This window comes from Eulemur rufifrons, chromosome 16 (assembly GCF_041146395.1).
Source record: "Eulemur rufifrons isolate Redbay chromosome 16, OSU_ERuf_1, whole genome shotgun sequence".
NCBI classification, from domain to species: Eukaryota; Metazoa; Chordata; class Mammalia; order Primates; family Lemuridae; genus Eulemur; species Eulemur rufifrons.
This window is the reverse complement of record NC_090998.1, coordinates 36,566,247-36,586,575: the sequence shown is the minus strand read 5'-3', so window position 1 is coordinate 36,586,575 and position 20,329 is coordinate 36,566,247. Positions and strand designations below refer to the sequence as shown.

Here is a 20,329-nt window from a genome sequence, read left to right as displayed (position 1 = left end):
CTGAAAAGAATATCTCAGCTTCCAAAAAATTTACATACTTTTGGAAAATTGATGATTAAAAAGACCAATGTGGTCATCTACTGTAACATCTAACATTATTATGTCTTATTTATTATAGAAACTTTATTATCTACTCTCTGTTCCCTTTACAGAATCATGCTGCTTGCTGTGGCAATATTATCACTCTATTCAGTTCACCTTTTATTGAAGACAGCCAAGGAAGGAGGTATATTACCCCTTAAATCTAAGATATTCTATTTTGAATCTTATAAAAGTATTTCAGTCTATAGCTTCATAACCTTAGGATGATTTTAGTCAATTTCACATTTCATTTTCTTCTGAACTCAGTGACATGGTCTCTCAATGTTTTTAGTTGTTTGGACAAGTGAGAGGCTCATGTTCAAGCTAAATAGAAAAAAAGAACCTTTTAGTAGATAATAGAAATAACCATTTGACTTGCTACATGCAGCTGAAATGAATGAAGCCATTACTTCTTGTTTGAAGAACATTTTAACATATTACTCATTGGTTTTTGAGGTTGCATCTTTGGGGTTTATAATTTCTACATGATGTCTATTTACATGTTTGAGACTCCAGTGTAGAATTATATTATAGAAATATTTTAGTCATTAATACAGTCTTTTTAACACTGTTATTTTATCTTTGATTTAGGGTCTTTAATTTATGAAAACTTAGGGGAAAAGGCATTTGGATGGCCTGGAAAAATCGGAGCTTTTATTTCCATTACAATGCAGAACATTGGAGGTAGGAGGATATACCTTTCAGTAGACCACTTAAACTTTCTATAGAATGTTGAGTAAACAAGAAAACTCTTATGGCAATGAACAAACACTTTAAATACGGAAAAATAGCTGCTTTCTTGTCGTTCTCAAAATTTAAAAACAAAGTTTCTTAAATAGATTTGCTGTCCCTCTTTAATTAAAAATAGCAATATCCAAGAATGAAATAATATATAAAACCCTACCAATTGAATTCTAGAATTAAAATATAAAATAAAAGCTTTCTTGATTTTCTAATACTGTTATGTCATTATTACTTTTAAAAATTAAAGCATTTGTGTTTATTTCTGTCATTGCCAGAACAGTGGATGTTTCATATGCACGATTGATTTCCATCCATAAAATTGAAAAGTAGGCGTCTGGGGCGCAGTAGGGGACACAGCCAAATGCCGTGTGGTCCTTGAGACCCAGCCTGCACAGAGACAGCCCCCTGGAGAGTGTCGCTAGAAGTTGTACTAACCCAAAACTCTGGCTAGGCATCAGAAGCACTGTAAACCACAGATTCATTGGTTCTGCAGATTCTTATAATTCCTACTGAATTATAATTTCAAGGGTAGAGCCTAGAAATATGTATTTTTATCAGTGTTGTAGTGGCATGTTTGTCTACCAGCTTCACACTCATTCTGTGTGTCTTTGACCCTCAGAAGGCATCCAGACCCATAGTGCGAATGTCCTGTTGGCTGTGTGCTGCTGCATGGCCCCACATGTATTCCCACATGGTGGCACTTATTTCCTGACCTCCTACCCAGTCCCCAAACCTGCTATTCTGTTCCTCTGTTCTTTCTTCTCTCAATGAATACCACCCACAGCGGTCCAGTTTCTGAAGTCAGAAATCTGGGTGTCAGCCTAAACTTTTTCCTCTTTTCCTGACCCTGAAAGTCCAATCAAGTGCCCAATCCTGTCCATTCGATCTGTTCCTTATCTCTTGAATCTCCCCTCTCCTTCCATCCTCACGACCACAGATGAGCACCTTTTTTTTTTTTTTTTAACTCAGACTGTTGCAATAATTTTCTAATTGGTCTCCCTGCCTTGAGTTTCCCCTGTTCCTATCTCCGATTCATCCTCCCGATATATTTTCTTAAATTCAAATCTAATCCTGCTTCTTTCTGCATAAAATTCTTCAGCATGTCCTCATTCTATTCTATTTATAATTCATTAATTATAACCGATAAGTTTAAATTATTTTTAAAACTTAAACTTATTGGCCTGACACAAAGGTCTTCATCATGTTCGTCTGCCTCTTTCTATACCTTCCCTGCCAATGCCCATATTGTCTACCTATCTTCTATCCCCTGCCTGACCTGTGCCAAACCGTAACAAACTATATTTAGTCCCCCAATGGTATTACTTAAATGTTTTAAGAAATCCTCTATGCCTTCTTGGCACATGCTGTTTTCTTCCCTTGAATATCTCTTGAACTCTAACATACACACACACATTCTTTCTCTCTCTCTCCCCCTCCATCCCTCACCCTGGTCCATGACTTCTCTAGGCTGTTGGTTACTAGTTCTTCTGAATTGTCTTGGCCCTGTTTGTATGCATCTGGCATGTTACTGTTTTTTAAAAGACATTTAAAAACCCTTGAGTAGAGAATAAGCTTTTAGAGTCTGATACATCTGAATTTGAGTCTGTTTCTGTCACTATCTGTGACTTTGGGAAAATCACTTTACTCCTTTGAATCTAATTTTTCCATCTGTAGAAATGAGAGTAATACTTCATCCTCACAAGGTCATTGTGAGGATAAAAGAAGAAAACAAATGGCACATAATAAGGGTTCAGTACATGCTTCCTTCCTCCCTGGTTCTCTGCGTCAATATCCACATCTCTGGAGACCCCCTGAAAATTTTTTAAATTTTTATATTTATAAAAGAAATATATGCTAATTGCAAAAAACTAAAACATTGCATAAATATATAAATTACTAAGAAAAGTTTATGTAAGTCACCCTCAAAAATAACTACTCATAGGTTTTCTCCTATGTCTAATTTAACAACTATATTGGTATTGTTAAAATTGGATCATCTTATAATACTGATTTCCAGCTTGCTTTTTAAATTTAATGATATGCCTTGAATATATTTGCATGCTATTCCTTTTAATGGGTTTTGAGTTTTCCATTATACAAATGTACCATCATTGGTTTATAGAATCCTTATTGAACAGTCGGATTGTTTCTAATTTTTTGCTATTACAAACAGTGCTGCAATAAATAAGCGGATAAGCCCTTCAAATTCCATCAAATAGACTGCTTTACATTTGGTTCAAATTCTCAGCCTTATCAAGGGTTAAAGTATCAAGCATTTTACAGGATCACCTCATAGTTGATATACTTTACTTGTTTTGACAACTGAAATAACCAGGCATAAGCATATTTAGCCCTGAACTCAACTAGTCGAGTGGCAGCAGCAGCATCTGTGGTTCAAAGTACGGCCACTATTATGCCTCTAAATAATGGAATAAACCATAAAGTGGTCTCTCAGTCAAGCCACATACAAGTGAGAGGTGTGTCTTTAAGGAAGTGAGATGAAATTTCCTAATACCATCCCAGAAAATGCTCTTACTTTGGTTACTCTATATGATTAGTACATATTTGGCATAAGAGGAATCACTTGTACTTCAGTATTTAACAACTCTACAGTTAGAACGTTTAATTTTCTCAGTCCCTTAAAAAATGAACATTTACTGCAAATGTTTTAACATTAGCAGAATAGTGTTGACATTACTCGGACTGGTCTGGATCCTTCTAAATTTTCAAAGGCCAAACACATTAACAGTGGTGACATCACTGAAACTCAGCAATTAATAGCTCTAACATTGAATGGTACCTCACTGAGCCAGTTAATCAGAAATATCTCCTGTGTTTACGCTCTGTAAGATTTAGCTTTAGCCAAGGTCTTTGTAAAGATTAACCAGATAATGTGTACAGAAGACACATCAGGTATTGTAAAAATCATTTTACTTTGACAATAGAGAAGAAGCACCAGACCGGGAGTCAGGGAACTTGTGTTTTAGATGTGTTCCATCCTTGTCAAGCTGTGTGATCTTGGACATGTCATTTAAACTTTCAAAATCGTTAGATCTTCAGCTGCAGAGCAAGGATAACAACATATATACCTTGTCATCTCATAGGGCTTTTCAGGTGATCAAATGAAGTGATATGCAGAACTAAACAATGTGGAGAATTATTATCACCATTATTACCTTCATTTGAAGTTAAGAAAATATTTTTAAACTATTAATAGTTCAATTTACAACCTAGATATCTGTTTTAAATGCCTGTTAGCAAAAATTCACCAGCCGGATGTAGCGCATACTTAAAGTTTCTGTGTAAAACTTGTCAGTTTTATTTTTAATTGAATCTATTGACCATGTGTCAAATAACAAATTAGTATTATACTTCACTGAAGGGATGGACTTGAGAAAAGGGTGTTGCATAAATTTTCACAATTTTAGGCAAAATTGTAATGTTAATCATATTATACATATTCATTTTTCCAGGGAGTGCATTTATAGATTTCATCAGATTTTCAAAAGAGTCCATGATCACTCATATATCACTTACCTAGATGTTCATGAAATTTTAACACTTTGTATAATTTCTTAATTAGTCAAAAGGAGAGTAGGATATACAGGGGGATAAGAAACTTGATTGACAAAGAGGTAGAGAAGCTATCATCTTTTGTATTCTTTTATCCGTCCAGGAAGACTAATTTCAGCAACAAGTGGTCTGAGACTTTTTGTGCCCCAAGGGGGGATCCCAGAGGACTAGATTGGTGCTCACCTGCAGAAAGCCACAGCTCCACAGCTCTGCCTATGATTCTGCCTCTCTCGTCTGGCCCATGCCTCTTGTTCCCAGACCGTTGTCCAAGTTACAGACACTAAAACAGTCATACTCAGTACAGACCATGATGATTTATAACTGATGGGGGTACAACTTTGAAACTGTAGCCTCATTGCAAACTTTAGAGCTGGATTTAACACAGAATCAGCACTGATAATGATAGCAAATGTCCACTTGCAAGAGCTAAAGGGCCAAGTGTCTATTTTTGAAAAGAACTTGGAAGGAATGCAGAATACACAGTGGCTTTTCTTTCCATTTGGGGGATTAGATGCTCATCTGACAGAGAATAGCAGCCCCAAATGTCATGACTTCTTACAACTTGCGTATGACTTCAGTGCTGTGCACGCCACTAAGCTGTCACATTTTCCATTTTAGCAATGTCAAGCTACCTCTTTATCATTAAATATGAACTACCTGAAGTAATCAGAGCATTCATGGGACTTGAAGAAAATACTGGGTATGTTTTATGTTCCCTCTGTGACATCAAGTGACTCATTCTGCTTGGTCTTTTCTAATCCTAATATCCTTGTCTTACTTTCTCATCTAGAGAATGGTACCTCGATGGCAACTACCTCATCATATTTGTGTCTGTTGGAATTATTCTCCCACTTTCTCTTCTGAAAAATTTAGGTAAAAATATTTTCTGATAGAAAATTTTTTATTTTCATTTTGTATTCTAATAGGTAAACTGATCATAGATACCACATTCACCTTCCAAAATTTTTCTGCTAACTCCTAGGTTACCTTGGTTATACCAGTGGATTCTCCCTTACCTGCATGGTGTTTTTTGTCAGTGTGGTAAGTGATGTGTTGACAAGATCCCTGTAGCTTGGTGAGCATGAGATGTTTTTTATGCCTGAATTAGTGTTCTCATTTTTGTTAAAGCACATCACTATCATGAAATAGTTCTTCCATCACATGTGATTTTCTTGTATTCTAATTTGGGATGAGCAAAGAGCAGTCATGAGTTTAAAAATAGTTGAGTTCAAATGCCAAGGCTGTTGCTAATGGTATGTTCTAGGCACAATGGGTGTATTTTTGGACAAAAGGAACACTTCAAGCAGGAACAGAACAATAACCCAGTACTTAGAAAGATGGAAGAAGAAGCGAAGAGTCTGAAAGAGAGACAAGTAGGCTATAACCACATGCACATGAATCAGCCATTCTCCTTTATACATTTTACCTGTTAAGAGAGGGCAACCACAGTGGAATTAAAGAAATCCTCTTCTCCTCACCCCTGCCCAAAGGGGGAATTTCTGGCACTATCCTGGATACCAAAATGTATAAAACATTTCCTTAAAGAGGTAAGGAAGGAGTAGAAAATTTTTGATGACCCATGCCATAATTAGTTTGAAGAAATAAAAGATATGAAATTTAGCAAGGAAATGATCATCTTTCTCATGGAACAGCATGAAAGAGGCTTGGTATGGATTCCTGCAAAATACCATCCTGTTGACTGTAGGGGCAGGGCTGCCACTCGTAGCTCCAACTTTCTTCTTAGGACAGAGGCGAGGGGGAGTCTCCACTCTCCATTAGTCTCAAAGGAATCCCCAGCTGAGTTCCCTCATCCCCACTTCATAAGCCACACATATGGATTCTTATTTCATTGTTTTTCTTCAAAGGGTTGACTTTTGTTTTTTGTTTTGTTTTTTTTACGACTGAGTCTAGGTGATTTACAAGAAATTCCAAATACCCTGCCCTCTGCCCATTCTGGATCACAACGTTGGAAACATGACATTCAACAGCACACTTCCGATGCACGTGATAATGTTACCCAACAACTCTGAGAGTGCTGATGTGAACTTCATGATGGATTACACCCACCGCAATCCTGCAGGGCTGGATGAGAACCAGGCCAAGGGCTCTCTTCATGACAGTGGAGTCGAGTATGAAGCCCATAGTGATGACAAGTGTCAACCCAAATACTTTGTGTTCAACTCCCGGGTAAGTGAGAGGCCCAGACCTCTAATGAGCCTGGTAATGTGGCCTCTTGAGTTTTTATTTCACAAATTGAGATGGCCTGAGATTGCCATCTATGTTGGAATGCTAAACATGTGGTGTTGTCTTTGTTTTTCAGACGGCCTATACAATTCCCATCCTAGCATTTGCTTTTGTATGCCACCCTGAGGTCCTTCCCATCTACAGTGAACTTAAAGAGTAAGGCAGCCATCATTTTAGCATTCTAATTTTCTTTGACAATCTGCTCATATGTTCAAAGGTGCTTTAAGAGGAAACATGGTTTGTAGCTTGTGCTACATCCACTCATCATTACCTCACCTGCCTCCTTCTTTCCATCTCTCCACGATAATGGTTCAGGGGAGTGGTTCAGGGAAGGGGCACAAGGAGCGAATGGTTGTAATGATTTGGGCAGTTCTTGGGAATTTACATTTGAATTTTGGTGGGAAGAATTGATGTCATCTGGACAGGAATGAAACAGCCATGAAGACCAAAAATCATGGTCAGGGCAGTCTTGATAAGCCACTGATGTCATCTGTGGTCAGTTCTAACCCTTGTCTAGAAGACATTCACCGAAAGAGATGTGCCAATATCTGGCCTTCATTGTCTTATCTGTATTATGGAGACATTGGCTAGAAAATATTTTTTCTTCCAGCTGATGGTCTATGATTCATTCATATTCTCTTCCCTTTTAGATTGTTGACATCTGCTTGGGGACAAAGGCTATGAGCTCACTATAGCAGCTTCCCTATTTACCTTTAAGGAAGGGTGTTATATAATAATTCTCAACTTCTTTAATCCAAAAACCAATAACCTCAGCCTTTATTCTAATTAAATAATGACCCCTTTCTCCACAAATACTAATTTATCTCATAAAAAATTTTGGGTACATTTCAATTATTTTGATGTCTTTGATTTACTTTGAAAATCACATGCAGCCATTACTCCAGAAGCCTGACAGTTGACCTTAGGCAGCTGGGTGCCCTCTAGAATGATTTCCAGAAGCTATTCAGGTAACAATATCAGGCTTCCTGGTTGTCTACACTCTTGGCTGTAGTTGCTTTGCTGATTCTAGTAGGTTCTTTTCCTTACTGAAGTCAGCTCATCATGAAATTCAAAAGCTTTCTACATTAGGAACCAGTTGGATCTTTATGTTAATTGCATCTTAATTATTCAGTAGACAAGCTTACTTATTGACATGAAATATGCTGTTCCTCTTATAGGGAAATGGTTGTTGCTAAGACTAAAGGAATAGTGGCTAAGAAAAATGGAAACAAAACCTCATTATCTCTCTAAGATAAATTTAAGTCAGCTATAAGTTTATGTACTAAAAATGTGGTTTCATAATGAGCAATACAGACATACTTTTAAAATTATTTTTATTTTAATTTTAAAAACTGATATTTTCATAAGTTAAAAAAAAAAAAAAAGCTTACTGTCCTTTTTCTTTTCAGTCGGTCCCGGAAGAAAATGCAAACAGTGTCAAATATTTCCATCACGGGGATGCTTGTCATGTACCTGCTTGCTGCCCTCTTTGGCTACCTAACCTTCTATGGTATGTCACTCTGTCAAAGTTATTCTCTGTGAAAATCCTGGTTAGACTGATCATTGACCTGTCTAGGTATAACTTTTTTAATTGCCCTCTATAAGCATGATCTATTATAGATGACATATACTCAGTTCACATGCTATTTTAGCTTTATCACTTGATCTAAGGAAATGAGACCTGAATCAGCCTGGCTAACAAGTTACAATTTGTGAACTCATACATATTTTATAAAAAAATATCCTTCAAACTAAATTATTTTCCTTCAGGGATAGCTATTACTTTGGCTAGACTCCTTAATCCAGTTCAGGCTAGAAGCAACAAGAATGAATCCAATTGCATGTGGTAAAGCTCCTTTGATGGAAAAGTTCACTGCCAAGCAAACGGCAGGAACACTACAAAGTCCTCAAGTATGAACTTGCTTCTTATTTATCTGAGGGTTTGGGGTATTAGGTAAAATTTCTGGCTTATCCTCTTCTATTCTGTTATTGTGAATGGTTTTCTAAGAAAGAGAAGGACATGGCAGAATTTCCTTCAATCTAGGAATGCACTACAAAAAAAAGTGACTATGGCCACATTAGATTACGCCTGCAACATTTCCTCTCTGGCATCTTAATCCACAAAGGGGGTAGAACTGTATTCCTTCCATGAAGTGTGGCCCTATAGACAAATTTCATGGAATCAAGCATTGACTTGGCAGCACATGTTCACAGTAATCAACGTATCAACATATATATATTTTTTGTATAAACCTCTTTTTGGATTTTTTTCCCAACTGACTTGGTAATTAAATTGATTACATGACAAGTTAGGGAGGAAAAGACTCAGGAGTAGGCCACCATTTACTTAGATTTTTTTCTATTTGACTAATATTTGACTATTAACCAAGCACACGCTTTATATTGGGCATTAACTTCTTGCTGGTTGTGAGTTAATCAAAGTCAGGGTCAATGCCATTGAAGGTATTTGTACCCCTTTTTGTCTGATCTTGAGGGGAAGAGGGGGAAAATTAAACTACATCTGATTCCATAAATATCTCCCTGTCATTTATGTCTGGAATTCAGAATGGATGTGCTTTCAATGAGGGCAGTATCTTAATCTTACAGCAGTATTTATTGGGTGACCCTATAAAAATTATACTAATTTATCCTTGCATGTACGTTACTTATACTTACTCTAATGAGTTTCATAAGATAAGCCAACTCTTGAAAAAGCCTAGAATATGTGTTTCAGTGTCGTGATAGAGTCACAATTGTTGAGGTTGAAAAAATGTTAGAGATCATTTGTCCTAGAGTTTCCATAACTGAGTTTGGAGAACGTGTACCAGGGTGGCCTGGCAGTTGAAGGGTGGGGGATGAGAGAGACAAGCTGGTGGGGTTTGTGCCTCTCAACAAGAGCCCCTCAGCCTCTCATCTAGTTTGTGATGCTTCTGTGTAACAGAGACAGGTATATATCATGATGCAAATGAGCTCAAGAAGCACTTAAGCCATTTTCTATAGCTTCTGCAAGTTTATAATCTTTAGCAGCCCTTTGTTAATTTTTCCCAGTTTGTTGTGCTGCAATAACAACCAAAAGTCACTTTATGTAATTTGATGCCTTGAAGGCTAATGAGAAAGGGAGTCATGTTAAGTAAATTACTACTAGAAAAAATTTCTCAAAAACTGGTTATCTATAATAAATCTCTTTCACCCGCCCACCTCCCCTCAAAAACCTCTGTTCATTCAAACAAAGGTTCATAGCTAATAAACTCAGAGACATGGTAAGAACAGACGTATCTGGATTCCCAGACTTGGGTCTTTTCCACCGTCCTCTGTCCCTCCATAAAATGTTGCTGTGAGTAACCAGTGCCAAATTGCCAACACCAAGTGAACTCATTTCCTTCTTCCTCTCTGTAGGAGAAGTTGAAGATGAATTACTTCATGCTTACAGCAAAGTATATACATTTGACACCCCTCTGCTCATGGTACGCTTGGCAGTCCTTGTGGCAGTAACACTAACTGTGCCCATTGTCCTGTTCCCAGTAAGTACCTAAGGCTTTGATGCAAGAAACCTGTTTGACCCCATAGATTAGTACATGTGCTGGGCTTTGATGTGGATTTAAGTATAATGAGAGTTTGCAATTGCAGTGCCTGAGGACATTATTATTTTCATACAGCATTTTGGAGCCACTTAAAATTGATAATTTTAATATGTAAATAGAGCAAGTACTTTTAGGTGGTAAGTATTTTTAAAGTGTAGGGAAAAAACTCATGAAATTTATTTTTAAACTCAAATTCAAAAAGTGGAGCTTGAGCTTCTGTCTTGTGGATTAGTAAAAATGAGTAGGAATTCATATAACTTCTGAAACCTGAAAGCCAAAACCACATTAACTTTCAAATCATATCGAATTTCACCACAGTTTTGAAGTAATTTCGTATTTTTCCAATTTTTTTTGTGCTGCAATAACATCCAAAAGGCACCTTATTTAATCTGACGTCTTGAAGGCTAATGAGAAAGGGATTCACGTTAAGTAGATTATATATTAGAAACAATTTCTCAAAAAATGATTATGTTACCTATCATATATCTCTTTCACCCACCCACCTCCCCCCGCAAAACCTGACACATGGCCTCTGGCAGACTCAGACTGGGATCACCCCTTCTTGGCATTTGCCATTGGCGTCAGTTTGTTCTGGGATAACAGAGCGTGGCTGGTTGTGGCGATTTGGGCTGCATGTGTTAAAACCACCACCTATGGATAAACACAGTTCTTCACGCTCCTGCCAACTCTTCTCCTTTCATAAACACTAAATTTACTCATTCATCTGAGGGGAAAAGAACAAGCGACACAGTAACCAGCACTGTCCTGTACATAATGTTCCATACAGGGTCTGGAGTATGAGGACTACTTATATAATGGCACTGTGATTGCTTTAAATGCAGCTTGTGTGCTGAAATGTATTTTGGCACATTCCTTTCTCATGAGTGCATGAAATCAGATCCTTAATACCATGGTGGCTAATATTTTACTCTTAAATAATGTCTTGCCTCTAATATATCTGAAAGTATTTCAAATGACATACACACAGCTTTAGCCTAAAATCAGCTCCATCTCGGGTACAAGACAGAAGGCAGCTATAAACAGAAGGTGTACTGTCGGGTAAAATTTCCAAGCAAACAACTTCACCGAGAAAAGAATATCTGTAGCCCTTCCTTTTGTGTGAAAAGAAATCACTTGCTAAATTTTGGCACATAATAGGCAGGCGCATCTTTGTTGAACCAAAGCATTTTATGAAAGAAATTTGTTATGTGCTTCAGTATTGCTTTATTCACATCCATTCAGTGTTTTCAAGCTGTGGTCTCAAGGGACTGATGGACTTGGCCGTGGTCACGCAGCTAGTTGGTAACAGTTGAACTAATGCAGCTCGTAGCATAACACTGATGGCTGCAATCATTGTAATGGGAAGCAAAAGTCATTTACTGGTGAACATTTCACCTCAATGTTGAAAATCCATATCTCTCCTTAGGAATTCTTCCCCTGCAGGAAAGATAAAGCACTAATATGTGCTTTATGACCATCAGGAAAGCAATAGTTTGTAAACATTAAATGCTATTAGAACCAAAATTGACCATGAGAACAAAAATTCGGAAAAACAACTGCTACCTTTCACTACATATTTTCACTCAGCATTAGCGTTGGTGGGACATTTTGCACATGATCTTGTCGTCGCTCCTGTGATGCTGCACTGATATGATCTGTGTGAGTGCCCCCTTCCCCATGGGGTCATCAGTCCCCAGAGGAGGGGGACAGGCACAGAGACTGGCATAGAGGATGAGCTTGATAATGTGTGTTAAGAAAAACAGTCTCCACGTGAATCTTGCCTCTTCTTGAAATGTATAAACTACCAGAAAGTAGCAAAAGCATGGGCTGTTTCCCTTGCTGACATGTGCCATGGATTCAGTGTGGTGAGGATCTGGGCTAAACGAACCAAAGCTCCATGCATGTGATCTGATTACATCTCAGTTTCTCCAGCTACTTGTATTTCATCTTATCATGGTAAAATCATTCTTTTCACTTATGTAGCCTTCGGATCAGTTTTGAAGTTCTATAGATATAGGCATAGAAATATGGCAGATGTTGCCATGGACTGCAGTAGTGATTCGCAGGTATTTCATAGCAAACTTGCAAAGTCAAAGTATGAGTCACTTCTGAGCAATGGGAGAGTTTTTTGTTTTTTAAGAGTTCAGAGCTAAGGCTCTTAGTTTCTACTCTGCCTCCACATTTCTGACCTTTACACTCAGCACACAGCACCTCCGAACAGGCTCTGTTCAGGACCTCCCCTTTCTGGAAATAACAGGTGTTTACTCTAGAGCTGCAAAGAACATTTCTGGAATCATTCCGGGTCAGGGACCCGAGCTGTCGCCAGGGACTTCCCCCACCCACAGCATCTGACCCACATCAGCTTGTGTCAGTAAAGAAAAGGGCACGTAGATAAGTGGAGGAGCAGAGCGGGCTGTGCGGGTCACGAGCCAGAGATGCCTCTGCCCTGACGTAATACCACCACTGCGGGCCTTTTGATCCCAGACTCCCTCCTCAGGGCAGTACTTTAACATGGAATAACCAGCCAGTTTCCTTCTTACTCTTTTCCACCGCCACCCCTAGCCTACTATCTCCCTCTGCTCCATTGCCTTCTTCAGGAATGCCTTCAGTTGTGTTTGGGATTTTCTTATTCCTTATTCACTATGAGGAAGAAGCTTTCACCATTTACCCCAACCATTCTACCCCACTATTCCCATAAACGTCCTGTACTCTTACATCATTAGGCCAAACCTTAGCCTCTCTGGGAACCACGAGGCCTTAGGAAGCCGCATTTACATTCAGAGGCCCTGCACGTATAGGATTGCTTCTAACTCAGCTCGTTGAGTTGAATGCACCATTTTAACAAAGAACTAAAGGCACATGGTGACCTCCTTCTGAAAATGAACCTATATTCTACTTGTTTATTCCATCTGTTTAGCAAATCCTGAAGCACCATGTGTATATCACCAAAAAGCTTATTTTAAGCCTACTAATTAGAGCAGTGTGGACAATATTGGATAAGCACTAATTACAGGTCACAATATAAAATTTAAAGGCGGCTGGGGAAAACAACATCAAACCATTTGCTTTCTTCAGTTTTCTTTTCAGAATGAGTTTCCTAATTTTCACTAATCCCGTTTTTAAAATCCTTTGCAAAGTCATTCTTAAACTATTTCCAGAGACTATCTGGTTTGTCATTCTGAAATGAAATTGCCTTTTCAACCTAAACAGATGGCTTTAATTTTTGGTGGAGCGGTATGAAAGGAATGCCACATGAGAAACTTCAAGTAATTTTGGCTCAATTTTTTTGTCCTTAGTACATGTTTCAGAATATATCTTACATTTTCTCTCTTTTAAGTGAGTTCTTATCTCCACGCTATTAAGAGACCTTCGAACTAAAATTGTAAAGTGATAATGAATCACAGCCTTTCCCCAAATGTAGACTCCTAGCTTAACAGAGGTGCTCACTTATTGAAAAGCCAAGAGAGTAATTCCACTACATCAAAAAAGTGTCCTCTAAAAGATTCCAAAGATAAGAGCGTTTTCAACCTTGTTAAGCTGCACAAATACAAACGGCACCCCCTCCCTGTGCCCATGGGGAGCTCTTTATCCAGTTACGACAGAGTAACTTGAGCAGCTGCTGCAAACAAAGCCTCTCTTGACCCTTCACCTACTTATTTCAACTGCTGAAATGGGGCCAAAATCTGTCAAGGATCTTGAGGAGAGGGAAAAGATTTCTACTGCTTAAGCAAATTCCGCATTTATTGAGTGCCTTCTGTATATAAGACACTAAACTAGAAGCTCTGGGGAATGTTAAGATTATTAGGTCCTGTTCTTTGCTTTTTGTGGCCATATACTCTATTGGTGGGGGGAGGCAAAAGGGGAGAGAGAGAAAAAAGTAAACACAAAAATATCATCTATTTTAAAAATATCAGGTGGCAAAATGTTAAATAAAATGCAAAATTAAGAAAAACCTAGACTTGTAAAAATTCCTTTCGCAGTCTTGTGTCAATCGGTTGGGTGCTTGCCCTTCAGGTTTAACCCAGTCCGATGAGACAGGATTAGTGAGTGACGCACAAGGGTTTTACTGTGTATCTAAATTATATATTTTACCTGTTCTTTTATCTCCTTCTGACTGAGATTATTTTTAACAAAAATTCTGAAAATTGAGAAAGTGAACACAATGCGTTACCAAGGAAAAATGACACTATCTCAAACATCAAAAATCAGCATCAAGGTTGCACAACAATACGAATGTCCAGTCACGTGTTGCTTAACAACAGGGATACCTTCTGAGAAATGCGTTGTTAGGCTATTTCATCATTGTGTGAACATCATCGAGTGTAATTACACAAATCTATGTGGTTTAGCCTACTACACATCCAGTGCACAAGGCATAGCCTATTGCTCCTGGGCTACAAACCTGTGCAGCATGTTACTGCACTGAATGCTGCAGGCAACTGGAACACAATGGCAAGTATTTATGTATCTAAACATAACTAAACATAGGAAAGGTACAGTAAAATTACAGTATTCTAATCTCATGGGATCACTGTCATATATGTGGTCCGTACCCAAACGATGTTATGTGGTGCATAATTGTACTTTATACCACCAAACTGGACACTCAGAAATGGTGAGGATGGTGAATTCTATGTTATGTACATTTTACCACAATAAAAAAAGTTGGATAGAAAAGCATGAGGATCTTTTCTGGGGGAAAAAGGAAAAAGAAAGAAGATGCTTTTGAGTGAGGAGAATATTTGAAATAGTAGACAAAGTCAAATACAAAGAAGCGATCTAACTTTTGAACTTTCTTGTTGCAGATTCGCACATCAGTGACCACACTATTATTTCCCCAAAGACCCTTCAGCTGGATAAGACATTTCCTGATTGCAGCCACACTTCTTTCACTTGATAACGTTCTGGTCATCCTTGTGCCAACCATAAAATACATCTTTGGATTCATAGGTAAGTTTCAGAAAGACATTTATTTAGTCAACCCAAACTTAAACCTCCTTAAATGGTGGACAGGGAGCCAGTGCTGGGTAGTCAGCATCCCGCGGACTTCTCAGGCTCCCTGATTCCCATTAATCCCACTAGACTCCAGTGTCTGACCTGGTCACTTTCCCTTCCTCCTAAGTCACACTGGGAGCTACCTTATAGGTCAGTTAGTCCAGCTGCCTTTTCCAACAGATGAGGAAACTGAGCCCCATAGAAGTCAAATCATATACTTTGGAGTGGACTCAGGATTTGGAGTTAGGTCTTAACTCTATCATGGGTAAAATAGTCAGGGAGATAGATTCTGTTTACCTCTCAGGTCTATGAATATCAACTGAGCATTAAAGGGTATCTTCAGAGCAATAGGAGGTTGATTTTGTAAAGCATATTATTTTCCTTAACTGCATGGTCTATTAATTTTTCACTCTACTGATTCAGGAGTTACTCAAATTTTACACACATTGTAAAACTTTGAAAGAATCAGAAGTAGGCAACTTGAAACAAGAGGTGGGTAGGAAGGGTGTGTGAAGAGTTCGGCTTCAGTATTTATTTATTTTTCTAATCCCCTGTAAATTTGTATTAAGTTTAGCTTGTTATTGCTTTATTTTGTTATATATACTTATGCAGCTACGATGTTAGATACATTTTAATTTTCCAAATAAACCTATAGTCTACAAATAAGCAACCAGGATGAGCTTATGTGATTTAAATGTGTGTTTTTTCTGCTAAGAATAGGATAGCTTTGTATTTGGTTTCTTCAAAGTGCATGCCCTCAGGTGTCTGCTTTGCTGGGTGAGACCTGCCTTGTGTTTGTCTCCTCAGGGGCTTCATCTGCCACCATGCTGATTTTTATTCTTCCAGCAGCTTTTTATCTTAAACTCGTCAAGAAAGAACCTCTCAGGTCACCCCAAAAGATCGGGGTAAGTAAGGCTTACAATTTCCCCCACTATTAGTTGCTCTTCGACTGCTTGGAGTAAACCAGAAAATATACATGATTCAGAAAAATGAATCAATGAGCAAGAACCAAAAGTCAAAAATGGGCTAGAACTCTCTGGTAAGAGAGAAAGGGGTAGATTTCTGAAACTCAAATGATTCTGTTAGAAGTCCTTCTCTTCAAACATCAGATATCCTGTGTTGAGTCCCTCATTCATGTCAAACGCTAGTAACTTTTCCCACTGGCACCTGGGCTTTCTGTGCATACCTGTTTCCCATGCTAAGCTGCTGCTGCTGCACTATTCATGTGAAATTATACAGGAAGACATTAGACTCCCTAGCACTGTTATGACATAATTCAAATATTTGAGTCATATTTGCTAGGTTTGCAAGACCAAAGAAAAGATGTTGCTTTTGTTTTCTCCTTCATAGGACCCTGCTGTCCCTTGTGTGGACTGATACCCAGAACAGAACCGTTTGTATTCCAGTTAACCTCTTTAGATATAAAATATAGCCTTATTAAATTAGGAAGTATTTTAGTACTACAGAAACATATGCTAGAAATAAGTGTTTTTACAATAACTGAATATTATCCATGACAGCTTAATAAGGTCTTATATGAAGGCTTGAAAAGAATGCTTCTTACTGAATTATTCTGAATTTTTGCCTTGAAGTCATTCACGTCTTAGGAATTTCAACTCTACGTAATCCACCTTGCTTGGACTTTTACAGCAGTGTGCCCTTGGCACATTACTTGTCTTGTTTGTGACCCATTTTCAGTTTGACCAGATGTAAAATGAATAAAATCATATCCTAGACTGTTTCTAGTGAAAAAGAAATTTAGCTAATGCTTTCTCATATGTAGAATTAGGAGGTTGATCCATTTGGTAATATGTGAAGCCTCTTCTATTGTTAAAATTCTGAAATATTTTATATATATGTACATACGTATATACTTATATATAATATGTATGTATATGATATGTATTTAAACACACACATACATACACTTTTTGTAGAAACATATATTAGGCTTTTGTTTTTCTTTGCTTTATAAAACTAGAATCATGTCTTACATACTACTCTATTATGACCTGCTCATTTTCACTAAAACATTGTAAGCATTCCCTAGATTATTAAATCTTTTTCTATCACTTGATTTTTAATGATCGCAGAGTATTCCATCATTTTAATGTACCAAATCAATTAGCCACTACTCGACTGTTGAAACTTCAGTTTATATCTCTCCACTGTATTCCTTTTTTTCCCCAACTAGAGTTAAACTAACTGATCTGTTAGACACCGGCATCTGAGTTACTTAAAATAATACAATTCAATATGCAAATCTGATTGCCACCTTGGGTAGACAACCTATAAGAACAAACTGTGCTAAGTGTGGTTTGTGTGTTCCCTAACAATTTCCCTCTGAATTACAGGCTTTAATTTTCCTTGTGGTGGGAATCGTTTTCATGATTGGAAGCATGGCACTCATCATAATTGATTGGATTTACAATCCTCCAAATTCCAAGCACCACTAACCCAAGGAAAAATACTTTCTATTGAAAATGGTTGTAAGTTATGCTCCAAAAGACATTTGAGTTATCTTGATTGGAATGTAGGAATAGGAAATAACAGGAAGATTCCAAAGACGTTTACTAATAATATCAACAGACACCTGCAGAAGAGAAAATCATTGTTTTTGTCAAGAATGGCTGTTTATGTGTTTAAAATCTGTGGTGCACATTTCTACCCAGGTTTTACTAGAGCAGTGTGAGATGGTCATGCTGTATTTTTACTGCTGTACAAGTAGTAATGAGAGCTGTGTGTAATGGTTATCAGATGGTACTCTTTCCCCCTGCCTTGTCCTTACCCTCCAACCCCTACAAAAGTACCAAATACTTGTATTCTCAGAACATCAAACAAAAATGCCCTGGTGGCAAAGCTATCACCACTTAATGCCTTCTCCCAGTCTTGCACCAAACACTGTGGGTCTGTTTACTAACAGAGGCCAAAGGCATGGCTCATAAATTGTCCTCATAAGGTATACAAACTATCAGATACCAGCCTAGAGCATCTTGCTGTCAACAGCAAGAGGATATTTTGCCCATCTTGTTTGTGACATTGAATTAGTGACTTCTTTATTCAGTGGATTTTTTGGTAAATGTTAAAACATCTTGTTAAACATAAAGAGGGGCTTTATTTAAATTATAGAGCAACAACAAAAATAATTCTTATAGCTAAACTGCCTGTTCTGGAAACACCTGCTTTTTAATATTATTTCTAGTTCTCTTCTCATACTTTTGTCATTGAACAATGCTCTCCCTCTCGTCTTCCATTCTCATTCAGAATTTTTAGAAGACCACAGTTCATGTGGAGATACACTACCCAGTATTGTTTGATACATTTTTATTTGATAAACATTCAGTGCAGGAAACTGTGATTTGCTATATGTTTATGTATATAATCTTATTCTATAGTCATCAGAATGTTAACATATGGTACATTTGATTTTTATTTTTTACTTGTGTAGTTTTCTCTCTTCACAGTCAAAACATTTGTATTATTGGGGGTGGGGGCAAAGAATTAAGTTGGTGGGCTCAAAAATCCATTTGTATGTATCTGTCTTTTGGGAATATTTTAAATTTGAAACCTAAGTTATATATAGTTCAGTAATGTTCTTCTTCAAAGTTTCCAATAATGTAATCTTCTATAAGAAAATAAGTCCTTATTTGCAAATAATTATCAATACTAAGGTTGTTCTTTTAATTTAGCATGCCTAAAATAGGATTTAATTCATTTTAGCTTGCATAGGTGTTTACTGACACTCATTTGTCATTTAATACAATGTTGAGTGGTTCTCTCATAAAGATAAAAGCGCTAACACTACAAAGAAATGCAAACTATCACTCTTGCTCTCTTCTATAATACACTTACATGAAATGGATTTAAAAATTACTACTCATTGCCTAGAATTTTTGGAATTTATTACCTTTTTTCAAATCATAGTGTTCACTTGTATATTTTATATTTTAGTAAAGCCAAGTGTGAAATACAAGGATCATACCAGTATGCCAATACCAAATCATATCCAATACTTCTTCTGAGATGTGCCCAAGAAAAAATATATTTGTTTTACATATTATTTTCTAGAGGCATAATACTATAAAATGATGCACTTTGTTATGGAAATTGAGCATTGCTAGAAAATATCATAACTTTTGAGTTATCATTATCTGGAAAAAAATTGCCAAATATCATCTTTAACATAGATTTCCATTTTCATTTATCTAAAGAGTGTATCAAAATAGAAAGTAAAAAAATAGTATTTCTGAATGTCAAAAAACATTTAATTGGGGCACATTAAATGTAAATATCAATGATTAATCCCCCAAAATGGAAAACTGTAAACTCTGTATATATTTTGAATGGTTGCATTTAAAATGACTAACTTGAAAATATCATGTGTAATTACATAAATATTCAAGAGCAATACAATAGTGCCAAATAATAAAGCATCATTTTTTCTCATGGCCATTTTCAGGATTAGAGTTCACATATACTGCAGGGCAGACATACTTATGGTATCTTGTGCTGATTAATTTAACCCCATTTGTAAACAGATGGAAATTTTATTTTCTTATTTCATTTATAAGATGGTTCAATGTATTGGGAGGTTTTTTTTTATTACAGAGAGTGTATATTGGTATATAATAAATGAACTTTTCAAATGACTATGATGTGGTTTCCATCCTGTTGTTAAAGAAGGCTATGAATTATTTGGTACATGAAACAAAATTTAAAATACAAATATTATCTTTCTTATGTCAGTACATGTTTCATTTTCATTGTTACCTTTGACATATAGCTAACATCTACAGTCATCATCAAGACAGTAGTTGCCAACTTATTTTGGCAAAATAAACATCTATCACTAAATTATTTTTATTTTTTGTCATCACATATACACCTTCTAGAATGAATGTAGATGAAATGGGTCTCCTTATGGTTAATTGAGGAGAATTCATTGAGAATGTGAAGGAATAGAGGAAACATGAGAATAGCAAAATTAAAACGTGGAAAATATGGGAGCAGGGAAACCAACTTGCAAGTGTTCAGGCTTATGTATGAATGGACAATCAGTGGGATTGCTGAGTCTTATAAAGTTTCTTAACTTTATAAGAAATTTCCAAATA

The 20,329-nt window shown here is 37.0% G+C and overlaps 1 protein-coding gene across 2 annotated transcripts in view; it reads left to right on the top strand.

Moving 5' to 3' along the window:
• Positions 1-19,822, top strand: part of SLC38A4 (solute carrier family 38 member 4) — a 58,875-nt gene extending 39,053 nt beyond the window's left edge. For both annotated transcript variants that reach the window (XM_069489674.1, XM_069489673.1), the window contains exons 5-16: positions 153-226; positions 673-765; positions 5,017-5,098; positions 5,189-5,271; positions 5,381-5,439; positions 6,310-6,585; positions 6,719-6,798; positions 8,052-8,152; positions 10,039-10,163; positions 15,029-15,173; positions 16,026-16,123; positions 17,573-19,822. In XM_069489674.1, the coding sequence (XP_069345775.1) occupies positions 153-226; positions 673-765; positions 5,017-5,098; positions 5,189-5,271; positions 5,381-5,439; positions 6,310-6,585; positions 6,719-6,798; positions 8,052-8,152; positions 10,039-10,163; positions 15,029-15,173; positions 16,026-16,123; positions 17,573-17,674 (1,318 nt within the window). In that variant the 3' untranslated portion in view covers positions 17,675-19,822. The remainder of the gene's footprint in view (positions 1-152; positions 227-672; positions 766-5,016; positions 5,099-5,188; positions 5,272-5,380; positions 5,440-6,309; positions 6,586-6,718; positions 6,799-8,051; positions 8,153-10,038; positions 10,164-15,028; positions 15,174-16,025; positions 16,124-17,572) is intronic.
• The last annotated feature ends 507 nt before the right edge of the window (positions 19,823-20,329 follow it).